This window comes from Hydra vulgaris, chromosome 15 (genome assembly GCF_038396675.1).
Source record: "Hydra vulgaris chromosome 15, alternate assembly HydraT2T_AEP".
Classification (NCBI taxonomy): Eukaryota; Metazoa; Cnidaria; class Hydrozoa; order Anthoathecata; family Hydridae; genus Hydra; species Hydra vulgaris.
In genome coordinates this window covers 53,164,268-53,180,000 of record NC_088934.1, presented here as the reverse complement: position 1 = coordinate 53,180,000, position 15,733 = coordinate 53,164,268, and the positions used below count along the sequence as shown (strand labels likewise).

Here is a 15,733-nt window from a genome sequence, read left to right as displayed (position 1 = left end):
CCATATCTATCGCCAAAACACTTCTTTAGAAAACAGACGTCTGTTTACTGTTACTAGAAATCATTGTAAAAAAAGTTTGTCTAAGGCCAAAGCCCCTATTCTCAGGTCACAAAATATTGTATTTCATCTCAAAGGTTAGGCTCTAGAGACTTTTGGAGAATCTTTAACAGTGTCTATAATAAGTGCAAATCTGTTATTCCAACTCTTGCATTGTTCAGATTTTGTTGCCTCACCTATAGACAAAGCTGAATTGTTTGCTAAGAACTTTTCATCAATCTCATTTCTTGATTCCACTTATCACATCCTACTAGATAAACCCGACAAACAAGTTGACCCATTGATTGACATTCATATCACTCCACCTTCTGTATCTTAAGTGATTTCCTGTTTAGACTCTTCTACTGCCTGTGGTCTGGACAACATACCTGTTATAGTCTCACAGAAATGTTCTCAGTAGCTGTCGTCTTTACATTCAAAACTATTTAACAAGTGCTTATCAGAGTCTTGCTTTTCAGCCTGCTGGAATGTTGCTTCTGTTATCTCTTTTTTTCAAAAATTCTGGAGAGCAATCTGACTTGTTTAACTACCATCCCATTAGTCTTCTTCCTATCATAAGCAAGCTGATAGGAATTCTTAATTAAAGTCTTTAATTAAAAAACACTTAATCTCTCATCTTGAAACTAATAACTTATTTTCTGATATGCTGATAGGTTTTGCGTTGCATCATGCATTGATAGATGTGGAAAGGTTAAGGCTATTGCTCTTGACATTTCTAAAGCCCTTGATAAAGTTTGGCATCTCTTCTTCATTTTCTGTAACTTCAGGAGTTCCTCATGGTTCTACCTTTGGCCCTATACTTTTTTTAATTGACATTAACAATCAGAAGTTCTCACATCTAATATGGCATAGTTCCTTGGTGATACTACAATTTATTCTTGTCTTAATAAGAAGCAAACATTCTCTGATTGCTTGGAAGGGGCATTTGAGCTTGAAGAGTGCTACAGAATGGGACTCTCAGTGGTTGGTGAACTCAGATAAAGCTCTTTTTTTTTTTTTATAGCTTTCTATTCACTCACTGACGAGTCCGCATTTTTTGACTTTTTGATTTTTTTTTTTGTGGAGGCCAAAACTTCACAGCGCTTTTTGAAGCAATTCTTTTGATCGTACAGCCCTACAATTTTACAAATAATCTTTTGCCGACTAACAATAGCTATATTTGTTACATTTGATTCAATAAGTCTTTTAGATTTAATAAAATGAATTAATTTGTTTTTTAAGAGAGCGATAAATTTGTAATGGCAAGTTAGCGTAACGGTCTTCAGAAATTCAAAATAAATTTTTATTGAATATTAATCATAATAAATAAGTGTAATAATTCAATTTTATCAAGACTAAAAAGTAGAAAATAAAATAAATAAAAAAAACTTTTTAAAAATAGCTTTCTATTCAATCAACTAAAAAGTAGAAAATAACTTTTTTCTTTTTCTGGTACTCGTGGAAATCATGTACTTAGTAATAATCACTTTTGTAAAGCCAATACTGGAAGACATTGAAGGCAATTCATGTACATATGTAAACAAACAAACTCATCGAAGTAAAGGAATAGAAAGTTTGGCGCCTTTTAAGTCAGATGCTTTCAAAATCAAATTCGTTTTAAATGTACATAAAGCTAAAGGCGCCAAACTTTCTATTCCTTTACTTCGATGAGTTTGTTTGTTTACATACGCACATGAATTGCCTTCAATGTCTTCCAGTATTTGCTTTACAAAAGTGATTATTACTAAGTACATGATTTCCTTCAGTAACTTACAACTCTTATAGTGGTTGCTAGCAGTCTTGTTGGAAGTGAATAGTGGTTGCTAGCAGTCTTGTTGGAAGTGAAGATGTTAAATATATATGTGTATATATAATATATATATATATATAATATATATATATATGTATATATATATATATATATATATATATATATATATATATATATGTATATATATATATATATATATATATATATATATATATATATATATATATATATATATATATATATATATACAGTGGCGGCGTTAGGGTAGGGCCTGGTTGGGCGATGGCCCAGGGCGCCGAATATAAAGGGGCGAAACTAATTGGTTATTTTACCTTTTGCCTTTTTTTTGAATGGGGTTAAATTGAGCTAGGGGCGCCGTAGAAATCTCGCCCAGGGCACTGGTAGTGCTAAAACCGGCACTGTATATATATATATATATATATATATATATATATATATATATATATATAATATATATATATATATATATGTATATATATATATATATATATATAATATATATATATATATATTAGGGTGGAGTGAATTTTAGTTTTTTTTACAATTCGTTTAGCCTGGGTGTGCAAAAGTTGTCTATTCATTTCAGAAATACTCTGGAAAAATATCAATGCTCTAGGAAATTATCTTGAGGTGCCTCAAGACCTTTAAAATTTTAATGGGTCCCTAATATTATGTAAAAAAAAAATTTTCAAAAGTATGTCATGTTGGGTCTCAAAAGAAGCAAAATTTTATAAAAATTTCAAAAATAACAATTATTTTATAAAAAAATTATTATTTAAGATTTTTTTGAAATTATCATTAAAAAAAATAAACTTTTTTCATTTTTAATTTAAAAGGTCATTTTTTCTGCAATAAACTATAAAATAACAATTTTTTTTTTAAAATAATTGTTATTTTTGAAATTTTTATAAAATTTTGCTTCTTTTGAGACCCAACATGACATACTTTTGAAAAACTTTTTTTTACATAATATTAGGGACCCATTAAAATTTTAAAGGTCTTGAGGCACCTCAAGATAATTTCCTAGAGCATTGATATTTTTCCAGAGTATTTCTGAAATGAATAGACAACTTTTGCACACCCAGGCTAAACGAATTGTAAAAAAAACTAAAATTCACTCCAACCTAATATATATATATATATATATATATATATATATATATATATATATATATATATATATATATATATATATATATATATATATATATATATATATATATATATATATATATATATATATATATATATTTATATATATATATATGCACCTATATTTATAGATCTCTACAAGCCAAAATAGACATTATTATGGAGAAGGAATTTGTATCTTATTCAAAAGAAAAGGAAAAGCTTATGAGTATAAACAAAAAATTAAAAGAAGAACTTGATTGCTGTAAAGTTTGTATATTTAAATTGATGCCCTTTGTTAAAGTTCTCAAAGACACTTGCTTTGTTGAAAGTTCTGAAAAACCTTGCCACATAGATCCAAAAGAATTTGAAACCATAGATAAATATTTTAAAATGCTTTCTGGTTTAAATGACTTGAGTACTAATACGCTTGAAGAGCTAACTTTTGACCATTTAATGACGAGTTTAAATAGTTCTCATTCATCATTGCAAGATGAGTATCATATCCTAAAAACTGAAAATAATAATCATTATGAATATAAAACAAAAAATGAATGTGTTTCAAAAAATCAAATTGAGGATACTGAACTTTATGTTGTTATGGATGCCAGACCTTTTGTTGATGACCAAAATAGAAATGACAAATACCAAAACCTTACACAAAATGTTAACCAAGTATTTCCTAATCTGGTTATTTCAGAAGATTATCAATCCCCTGAAAAAAATAATTTTTTGAGAATTGAGTCTACAAACAAATCAATAAACACTAGCATTGATAATAATAATTCAAGTACTGGATTTGTAGACAATGAACTCTCTTCGAATAATGACCTTTTTTTAGAACAAAATTCTGAATGGAATATTATTAACACAGATGATGTTATTCAGTCCAATAATATATCTGATTCATCTGCTGAAATATCTGCTCCTTTAGATTTTCAGCTTTCAAAATTGTTAGCTGTTGATGAAAATGAAAATAATGATTTACTTTATAAAGAGAATTGTAAAAAGTCATTGGAAATCATTAAGACACCTTTAAGAATGAATTTACTTCGAAAAAATCGAGCTGGATACGGTCGACCAAATTTGAAGGAGAAAAAAGTTATAATAGAAATTCCTAAGGTAAATAAACGCCCTTTAACTTCTGAAGAACTTTCAAATTATGAAAATGGAAAATTGACTATTCGTCTTGTAGATTTAGCTGAGGCATTTGATACTTATAAATTAGATCAAGATAGTGGGATGAATTCTTCTAAGCGTCTAATAGAATATGTAACAATTCCAGATCTTTCTGACGAAAATAAGACTACAAGTAGTTCTGAAACGACAAGTAATTTTGAATTTAATGATAACAGTCAAATTGAAAATAAGGAAATAACATCTGGCTCTAAGGTAAATTTATTTTTGTTATTTACATTTTGCTCAAATGTTCCAGATAGTAAATTTTATTTTTTATTTAAGACTACTTTTCTGCAAAAGTTGCTGTTGCGTAAAAAGTATGCTGATGAAAAAAAGCCAAAGATGACATGAACATTGTTGAACACATTTATAAATACTGTTTTATATATTTATTTATTAATTTAATAATTTTTTCGACGTTAGTGTACATTAACCTTGTATATTGTTTGACATTAATATTATGTATGTGTTTATGATTTCTGGATATTAGTTATATTTTATTAACAAGTATATTAGTTTTATAGTTATATTCAAACGTAAATTAAAAATTTTTATTTGATTAATATGCAATTTTAATCTCAAAACATAATATCTACCAGTGTTTGTAAGTATTTTTACATATAATTATAAAGACGATTACAAAATTGCAGTAATCTACTCTAAATCATAAATCTCTTCATATTATTCCTTAACTTAATAATGCTTTTAGTAGTATTTTTATTAGTACTCTTTTAAACGTGTTTGACAAGGATCTCTTGGTAGCCATTGCGACCGACGTAATGGCGAGAAAGAGTTGCAGCTTTTTTTTTTATAAGAAAACGTCAACGAAAGTGTATGCAAATATTTACTTTCACTTAAAAATTGCATTGCAACAAAATCTCGTTAAATTTGATCTATAGTTTTTATTTCCGTTTTAGAAAGTCTTTTATTAGTTATAATTTTAAAACTTTGTTCAAACAATATACTGTGTGGCCCGGGGGCTAGCTCGCAGAGTTTCTGAAGCTTAAAGCCGTGGTTTGAATCCTACCACTGACGTTTTTTTGTTTTTGTTTTTTTTTAATCTTTATTCTTATATCTAATATAAAATAAAACACTTTTGAAGTTTTAAAGATATAAGAAAAACTTAAGATTTTGAAAAACACCAGGAGAAATTTGCTGCTCATATATGTTGTGATACAAATACCTAGGTTAATAATGTGCATTTAATTAGTCCGAATAAGCTGCGGGTGACCAAAAAAAAATATGGCCTGAAACCTAATAAAAAAAATATGGCCTGAAACCTAATAAAAAAAAATATGGCCTGAAACCTATTAAAAAAAAATATGGCCTGAAACCTATTAAAAAAAAATATGGCCTGAAACCTAATAAAAAAAAATATGGCCTGAAACCTAATAAAAAAAAATATGGCCTGAAACCTAATAAAAAAAATATGGCCTGAAACCTAATAAAAAAAACAAACGGGAAAAGCTAGAAAAAAACTTTTAAATTTCATTTCAACAATTAAAAGCGTTTTTTTTGCAACATATATTTTTTTGTTATAAATACTGCTATAAAAAACTAATAATATATTGTGTTATGGGGCGGAAACCCCAGCAAAACCACACATAACAGCGCATTAATCCACTGATCTATCGAATTTATGCATATAATAGAAAAGGAATAATTTTTTTTAACTCTTGCTTTTTTCTAAATATTATATAAATAGGCGCAGCTTTACTGCATAGCATCTAATATAACAATTAACAAATATGTTTAATGCAAATGTAATTAATCTGCTTACATTACGTTTTATACAGGATATAAAAAAACTTGTTTAATAATAACAAGTCTTTTTTGCTTGAACTGTTTTTGTTTTCAATTTTTGTATTTATGTCATTGTATTTAAAAAAATTTCCTAAATTGAAAAAATATTAAACATGTCTTATCCAAGTGGAAAATTAGATTTTAGATTCGTCATGACTCTCCCCTCTCTTGATAATTTCTGTATGCTAAAATTACGTCATCTTAATTCCGCCATTTGTATAGCGTTAGGTACAAACGTCTATAAGTGTATAAGTCTTTTGCATAAACTGACTTTGCCGTGCGTATATTGAACGGTTGTGTATAATATATGTATTATATGAAAAAACTTTTATTTTATTTTAACAATAAATATTTTATTTTAACAACAAACTTTTATTTTAACAATCAGAATTTTTTTTTTGCTATACCGTAAAAACCTCTAATTCCGGATGGTTTTAGTAAAAAGTTTCATTACTCCCTTAATATAATGAATTTATGAATAATTTTTTTTAATTAATAAACGTCTTTACCAGACAAATCGAAAAATATAAAAAAAAAATTATATAAACTAATCCAATCATGAAAGATTTTAATTTGAAATCTCTCATAAACAAAAAAAAAAAAAACTTTGACTTGCAACAAAAAAATTAAAAAATTAAAACACTATTTTGTGCAGAATTTTATGCTGATTATTTTAGCCAAAAAAAAATTAAATTACCTTTTGAAGTAATTGAAAAAAATGAAAAACAAATTTGCTACCAGCCAAAAAAAAAAGACACTTAATTCCGGATAGAGGTAATTATTATTTTATGTACCTAAAAAAAATAATAAACAAATTAGCCAGCAGCAATAAACAAATCCACTTTTGAGTCCCGGATACAGTTAATTACAATTGGCTATTTTATTTTTATCACTTTAATGCACATAATATAATATATTATGTTCATGAAAGTAATAAAAAATAAAATAGCCACCAGGGAAAAAATAATTGATACTAATCCAGATACAGCTATTTTTTTAGCATCCATAAAGTTAACGCATTTGTGTTAATTGTATTACTGTATTAAAGAATATGGATAATTTTAAACAAAAAGAAGAGCGAGAGAGTCGAATCCAGCTAGCTATTCAAGCTATTACTGAAAAAAAAATGTCATACGTACAAGCTGCTAAGTGTTATAATGTGGCAAAATCTACACTTTTTGACAGAACAAAAGGATCATCTAATAATTGAAGAGCGCCAAGAAAGATGAGCAACATCGCTGAAGCTATTATTGTTGATTTATTAAAATTTATGAGTGATATAGGCTTTGGCTTAAATAGAAAAGACGTGTTTATTGTTGTTGAAAACTATTTAAAAGAATAAAACCAACGTAGTCTATTCAAAGACGGCAAACCGACTAGAAAATGGTACTCCGGTTTCATGAATAAATGATTTTGGCGTTTTTAAAACAGTAAAAGGCGCATGGAAGAGAATTGTCGAAAGTTATTTGAATAAAAATCACTTTCAAAGCCTGACTAATCGACATTTTCCGGCCATGTTTAAGGATCTCATCCAAAATGGTGGGTTTAAATCTGAAAATGCATGGAGTGGTTTCAAAAATACTGGTATATTTCCACTCGATCGTTCGCAAATTATTTCTAAAAAAACTTCCATTGGTGCTGTGTTTCAAGCTGTCGAAAACAACAATATTGAAAATTTATTTGATTCTTCAACAGTGTCTAGTCCATTAGTTATGGGAAATGCTACCAATACACCTAACACACCGTCAAGAATGTCAAATCGTGAATTTTAAAAGCTTAAAAGCTTTGCTACTTTGAATAATACTGTTCAACAAGTGGACAAAGATATAAACAAATTAGTGTTAAATATGCTTCGAGATCAATTGACACCAACTCTAAATAAAAGAGTTCAAAAAATTGAAAGAATAAAGCGAACAGCTAATTATAATATGACTTCGGCGGATGCCATAGCTTACGATGAAGCTGAACAAGCATCAAAAAAACAAAAATTAGATGAACAAGCTGCAAAGAAATTTACTAGAGAACAAAAAAAGATTTCCACTGCTACACAAAAAGCGAAAAATGCACATAAAAGAGAAGAAAAAAAAAAGTTGAGACAAAGTCAGTCGTTGAGACAAAGTCAGTCGTTGAGACAAAGTCAGTCGTTGAGACAAAGTCAGTCGTTGAGACAAAGTCAGTCGTTGAGACAAAGTCAGTCGTTGAGACAAAGTCAGTCTTTGAGACAAAGTCAGTCGTTGAGACAAAGTCAGTCGTTGAGACAAAGTCAGTCGTCTAAAATACCAGGTAAAAAAGGTATAAAAACAAAGAATCAATTAGAAGACCCTCATTTTCCTCAAGCTTCAAATAACATTTTAGCATCTGATGATCTTCTATGTTATTCTTGCGAAATTAATTGGACAAATAACTTAGACAACCAATGGCTTGCGTGTGAGCAGTGTTCAGATTGGTCATGCATTGAATATGTCTTTGATTATCGTCCAACCATGGAATTTATTTGTAACGAATGTATATAAAATAATATATATTCTTTTTTTATTAAACGATTTCATTTTTTTAATGGATTAAAATAATTATTTTAATGTTAGTATTATTTGTGTATGTGTTTTTCTGTATTTTATACGCATCCGGAATGAGGATGCGTACATAAACACCTAATTCCGGATAAAAACAATATTTTTTAAAAATAAAATAAAAGATAGATTTATATTGCAAAAATAATATTTTTTATATCGTTTGATTTGAGCTAGTCATGACAATTTAAGTCCTAAACCATCCGGAATTAGGGGTTTTTACGGTATATATAATTTTTTGCTATAAATAAATACAGCAAGATTGATAAATTTCAAAATTATTAAAGAATTATTACGTTTCGGAGCGGACTTCAACCTCCAAAACAACACTGTTGAGAGCGCACTAAACCACTGAACAATTTTTTAGAATAAATTATTTTACTAAAAAAATACTGTAAATATTTTTTAGTAGAATTACTTTTTAGTAAAACTATTTTACTAAAAAATATTGTAAATACTTTTTAGTAAACTATTTCTAAAATTTGAAAGTATATAAAGAATAAGTATAGAAATGGATAAGTACAAAATAAATAAATATATATAAATGAAAAATATATTATACAAATAAATAAAAAGTATACAAAAAGACGGTGTGGAAAAGTTTTAGAAAGACCCGTATTTTTACGGGTCCGGTCTTTAATGATAGCTCTAATTCAGAGTTGCAAAGATGTCATTCATATATAGAAGTAAACTCCTGTTTATGAATGACATATTTTTCTAGATGAATGACACAATGTTAACTATCGTTTATAAAATTTATTTTCAGTTTCGTACTCTACTGTTTTCTTATAAATGTCAACACCGTTGCTACCTGGAGCCATGATTTTTTTGTTTTTAATTAAAAATTGATAACTTTGACTACCATGGTTACAATGATGTAGTGGTATGGTAATAGAGTGTTTGCTTCGTAAGAAACACTTTCTTACAATGCAACCGGAATTTTAAGTTATAAAAATAAAATAAAAAGTAGCTTCTTCAACTGTGGCGGAGCTCTTGTCCTGGAAGGAGCTCTTGTCCTGGAAGGAGCTCTTGTCCTGGAAGGAGCTCTTGTCCTGGAAGGAGCTCTTGTCCTAGAAGGAGCTCTTGTCCTGGAAAAGGTAAATGATATATATGTTGTGCCGAATTGATGATATGAACATAATATAGTCATAAATAAAAAATTGTAAAAAAAAACCGTCTGTCCAAACCCTTACCATCAGTCAATGTATGTACATTTCACACTATGTTCTCCTTACGGTATAAATGCTTAGTATGATATATTCAGAATATATTTATTATAAATTAATAAAGCTTATTAAACTCTATATTTTATATAAAGTTTATCTAGCTGGTTTAGTTAATAATTTATTTATTCCTTATATAAATTTATATTATGTTGGTAATAGACATGGCAAAAATCACGCCATTTTTAATTCCAGAATTTCAAGATTAGGATATTTGTCCCAGGAAAATCCAGCTATCAAATAGAAAAAACCGCAAATATAGAAAGTGAAGCATAAGAACTAACATTTTAAATATTCATCACACACTTAAAAATAATTAACTTAATGATATTATAACTAAAGTACTTCATTTGTTAATGAACCTAAGTAATTTAAATTATAAAGCACAACCTTAAAATGGTAACACAGTATAAATAAGAATAATATAAACATGCATGAATAAACATGAATCATATTTGTTTTTGAAAGTATTTATTTATTTACACTTTTTTTTGCAAATAGAAAAAAAATACAGTCGTAACTTATAAAAAATAGTCACATGACCGGGGCTAGAAGAAGACAAATTTAGTCTTATCATTAAGCCCTAAAAAATGCGTCATTACTAGATAAAATATAGTTTAACAATAAAATATAGTTTCAATGTAGATATCTTTGATTTAATATTATAAAAGAAAATGTAAATTTATCGCATAGCGTTTAAAATTTATAGTTTTTGAAAGAATAAACTTCAAGAATTGTTTCTCAAAAAGAAGATTTTCATTTAAAATAATAAAAATATAAGTACATATGTTGATTAGTTATGTATTAATAATCTAAAGTAATTAACTATTAATTATTGATTTCTAATTTATAGAAGCTTTATTAAAAGAGATTTTATTCATTTTCAGTTAACAAAATTAATTGCTTAAGTTTTGTTTTGAATTGGTTTAGAGAATAATTAGTTTTCAGTTCATTATTTAATATTATGTTCCGCCACTTTGGTCCTCGGATCACAATAGAGAATTTAGTAGCGGATTAATAAATTTTGGATTGAGTGTAGTTGTATTTCGAAAATCTAGTAGGCTATATGTGATTTACTTTTACAAAAATTGAATAAAAAATTGGTAATATATTTTTACCAGGTTTGAACATGAAAGTAAGAACATGATAGAGATTTACTTTATATTCATTTAGGATATTACGTTTATGAAATAGTGTTAGTGAGAAACGATCTACGTTTGAAACTATCCTTATAGCCTGTTTTTGTTTGCTAAGCAATTTTTTTATTTTCGTTGCGTTAGTGCTTTACCATGCAATATTCGCATATCTTAAGTAGCAATAAATAAAAAAAAAGTAAAAGTTTTTTAAACAAGATCGATTTAATAACTGCTTAGCTTTGTACATTATACCTAAATTTTTCTATATTTTATCTTCAACTACACCTATATGTTCCCTCCAGGTTACATTTTTGTCTTGAAACACGCCTAAAAACTTTATTGATTGCTCTCTTTTTATTAAATGATTATCAATAAAAAAAGGTCCGGAAGTTCTAATGGAATATCTGATTTTTTATGTACACGATGGAATAAAGTGTATTTTGTTTTAGTAATATTTAAAGATAACTTGTTTGGTTTAAACTATTTGGTTAGTTAATCAAGTTCTTTGTTTACTGTTTGAAATAATGTATAGATATCTTTATTGGAATAAAACAAGGTGGTATCATTTGCAAACAAAATTGTATTTAAAATATTAGAAAATTTATTTAAATCATTTATATAAACGAGTAATAGAAGTAGTCCTAAAATTGATCCTTGAGGAACATCACATTTAATTCTCTCATTAATTATTCTATTATTAAGATTTATAAAGATATCATATGCTTTATCGGCATTTAGATTTGTTGTAGGGTGTCCCAGATGACACCAGTCAGAAGTTTTTGAAAATTTTTGATGGGAGCGTCGTTTACTAACCGTGTTGTAATTAATTTTTTCTATCACTAAGGACATCATAGTTGTTGCATTTTTGCAATAGAATAAAAATAGGGAAGTGATCAAAAATGTCAAGTTTAAATATATCAGTCCTTATTTTAATATTTACGAATTTATTTGTAATAATTTTATCTAAAGATGTTGCACTTTCTAAAGTTATTCAAGTTGGTTTATTGATTAGGGAAGTAAAACTATTTTGAAAAATTGTGTTAAAGAAGTTCTTAATGTTTTTATTATTGTCGTGTTCTAACATATTTAGATTGATGTTACCAACAATGTAAACCGATTTATTTAAAGATGATTTATTTTTAAATACATTTTAAATGTGATTTTCAAATGCCTTCATACTTCCTGAGGGCAGTCTATATAGAGCATGGATGAAGATATTTCTTGAAGTTTTGTTAATAATTTCAACACATAAAGATTCATTATCATAAGTGGTTTAACTTAACTGGGGTTTCCTTTTAAATCAAGTTGCATTTTTTATGTATATAAACAAACTTCCACCTTCCTTATTTGATGCTCTAACTTGGTGAATTACTTTATAATAAGGTAATTGAAATTGGAATTGTTTTCAATGTCTACATCGTGAAACCATGCCTTGCTGAGACAAATTACCTGAAATCTTATGTCAATTTTACGTAAAAATTGTTTCAATCACTCAAAATATTTTTGAATACTTCTAATATTAATATGAAGCATTGAAAACGAATTATCTTCCATTCCTTTAGCAATATTTTTAAATTTGGGTTATAACGGGCTAGTATTTATAATTACTTGACTATCGTTAACAAATTATAATCGGGATCCAAAAAGTTGTTTAAAATTATTGACTTTTTCTGTGAATTAAAATCCATGTTTGATAAAACAATATTATCAGCCATTTTAAATAAAAAATAAATCAATATAAAGTTAATTATCAAAAAAATAATATAAAAATTAAAAAAATAATAAAAATCATTTAACTTGATTTTTTTTTCTAATAACTTGAACAATGAGCTAATCATATATAACAACAGAATATTTACCGTTTATCCTATGCGTTTCGCTTTCTTCAAGACGTTTCTTATTATAGTAGTTTCTAGCAAAAAATCCTCGTTAATATAAATTCCCGAACCTTTTAGAATGTTGGTGTTTTTTAAAATCTTTACTTTGTCTTTATAATTAAGTAACTTAATTACAATTGATCTAGGTTTTCTTATTGTCGATAATACAAGTTCTGTGCGCTCTTTCTATAATTATATCTTTTATTTTGAGGTTATTTTCAAGAAGGTTTATTATTTTTATTTCGGTATCGTACCAGTTTTTGTTATCATTTTCTTTGACTCCTTTGATTTGAAGATTATTTCTTCTTTAACGATCTTCTAGTTGTCTAAATCTATTTTTTTCATTCTCTCCTATGCACAGTGGGCCAGGTGGTAGACAAAACCTCAAAAAAAAAATTTCGAAATACTTCCAACTACTTAGTACATTATATAAGAGCATAATTTATGGTTTAAAACATTATTTGTAGTTTAATTGTACATCATAAATGTACAATTATTATTTACAATTGAATATAATGATGAATTAATTTTTTTTTTTTTTTTAATATACCATAAAAACATAACTTTAACAACAAATAACTTTTAAATTATTTAACATATGCGAAATTAATTGACATATTATTAAAATTTAATTTGATAGCTTTTCAAAAAATACCATAACAAATTCCAAGGTCTTGTATTAAAGTCACAGTTTTATTTTGAAATATAAAGGTAAGATTCTTGTTTATAGTATAAAAATATTATGTTAAAAGTGGCTCATATAGTTTAGAACCTGCTGGAACAGCATATTAATGTTAGAATAAGTTAATACAATATATGTACAGCCTGTTGGTGCTGTTTTATTCTGCTCATAGCTGCCCCTTTAGGTTTGGTAAACATTTAAAAAATATATATTGTTGTAAAATGCTATTCGCGACAAACCTATTTTTTGGTTTGTTGTCATTATTAGGTGTTGTGCTTATTGTACTGGCCTAATTAAATATATCTGAAATAAAAATAATGGCCATATTCATGTTATATTAGTTTATAGTGGTTGCACTAATAATTTTAAATTAATTTTTTTGTAGTTGATATGAAGATAAGTGATGTCCATAACCGTATACGGCATGACCAACTAAATCCGAGTGATAAATCATTTTCTTTGTCTGTAGAAGCTATTTTAGTCTCTATGAATTTGGGTTCTACTGGGTGTGCTGCATTTTTAAAAGTTTATCAAAAGAAATGGAAGAATGCAAACCGAGGAAACATAAAGTTTGAGAGTAAAAATAAAAATTGGTTGACTCAGGACTTTAAATCTACATACAGTAATAATATATCTAAGCCTGATAATTCTAGTCAATTACATAAGATTGGTGGAAGACCAAGTTGTTCCTTTAAAGTTGCTTCTGAAAAAACCAAAAGGAGAAGACTTAATGATATTATAAATAATTTTTCTAGTGATGAGTTGCTCCACTCAGCAAGGCTTAAATTAAGAAATGAGTATAATTATGAGGCTGCCAAGCAAGTTGCTGAGATATCAGAACCTTCTAGTCAATTTAAAAAGTATACACCTGATGAAGGTCTGGCATTAATTATAGATGGTGGCATGTCAAAATCAACCTACCAACTTATGAGAAATGGAGCTGAAGAACGTGACTGCCATATATATCCTTCATACAACAACATAAGATTGTCCAAAGCTAAGTGCTATCCAGAGAACATCTTTGTTGATGATTATTCAGCACATGTACCACTACAAGAATTATTAAAACATACAGTAAAAAGACTTTGTGATGGTGCTACTGGGCAAAGCATGTACAAGCAAATTAGTAGTGAGGAAGCTGGAGATTGTAACTTAAAAAAAGAAGAATCTCTGTTCATTACCTGCTTAGCACCACTAGAACTCAGTGGGTTCTGTAATAACAAAAAAGTACTATTATGGCGAAATGAAAAGCCATCATCTACTGCATATTGTCGTCCAATAAGATTTTCTTTTCAAAATGAAAGCAAAGCAGTTGTTATAGAAGAAGCAAAATATTTAGAATCTGAAATCAAAAAATGTGGTGTTTTTAATTTTACTTTTAATGGAAAGGAACTGGTTGTCAAAAGTATTATTGAACTGACCATGATTGATGGCAAAATTCAAACTATTCTGTCTCATGTGACTAACTCTACTCAATGTTGCTCTGTGTGTGGTGTGTCTCCAAAAAACATAAATAACTTAGAAATGGTGCTGAAATTGGACGATTCTAATAATTTAGAATTGAAATATGGTCTTTCTAGCCTGCATGCCTGGATTAGGTTTTTTGAGATGGTATTGCATATTGGATATAAACTAGAAACTCAAAAGTGACAGTCTAGAGCTATAGAAGATAAAGAAAATGTTATGCAAGTGAAGAAACGTATACAGACAGAATTTATGAACCAAATGGGACTAGTTGTGGATTTCCCAAAAAGTGGAGGATCTGGTAAGTGAAATTACATAAATACTTTTATATAAATCATCAGGTTAACTATCACATATATACAATTTGTAGGTACCAGTAATGATGGTACCACTGCCCGACTGCCAAAATTTTGAAAGTATATGAAACTCTTTTATTTTATTTTTACATCATACTAGTCACTTTATCATCTGGATTTGAAATTGACACTGTCAAATTTAAAGAGTTCTGTATTACTGCTCTTAAACTTTACATATCTAAGTATTCCTGGTATTACATGGCACAATCAGTACACAAAATTTTAGTTCATGGCCATGCCATCATTGCTAGACAGTACTTGCCAATTGGACTGATGTCAGAGGAGGCCCAAGAGGCCTGTAACAAGGATTTTAAAAAGTTTAGGGAAGATTTCAGTAGAAAGACTTCCAGAATTGACACAAATCGTGACCTAGTTAACAGGCTACTTGTATCTAGTGATCCTGTCATAACATCATTAAGAAAGTGTCATAAAAAAAATGGTAAGAGTTTAAAAAAATACCCCAGTGAAGTTTTGGCTTTGTTGA

The 15,733-nt window shown here is 27.9% G+C and overlaps 2 protein-coding genes across 3 annotated transcripts in view; both read left to right on the top strand.

Moving 5' to 3' along the window:
- LOC100201557 (uncharacterized) overlaps positions 1-4,802 on the top strand; it is a 23,934-nt gene extending 19,132 nt beyond the window's left edge. For both annotated transcript variants that reach the window (XM_065819003.1, XM_065819002.1), the window contains exons 3-4: positions 3,112-4,351; positions 4,421-4,802. In XM_065819003.1, the coding sequence (XP_065675075.1) occupies positions 3,112-4,351; positions 4,421-4,489 (1,309 nt within the window). In that variant the 3' untranslated portion in view covers positions 4,490-4,802. The remainder of the gene's footprint in view (positions 1-3,111; positions 4,352-4,420) is intronic.
- Positions 4,803-13,325: 8,523 nt separating this feature from the next.
- LOC136092067 (uncharacterized) lies at positions 13,326-15,079 on the top strand. The gene is made up of 2 exons (XM_065819785.1): positions 13,326-13,458; positions 13,815-15,079. The coding sequence occupies exon 2, from the start codon at positions 13,820-13,822 to the stop codon at positions 15,077-15,079; it is 1,260 nt and encodes a 419-aa protein (XP_065675857.1). The 5' UTR covers positions 13,326-13,458; positions 13,815-13,819.
- The last annotated feature ends 654 nt before the right edge of the window (positions 15,080-15,733 follow it).

Bases quoted from the DNA above. Each gene is read 5' to 3' on its own strand.
- LOC136092067 (XM_065819785.1), top strand. From the start codon at position 13,820: ATGAAGATAAGTGATGTCCATAACCGTATACGGCATGACCAACTAAAT.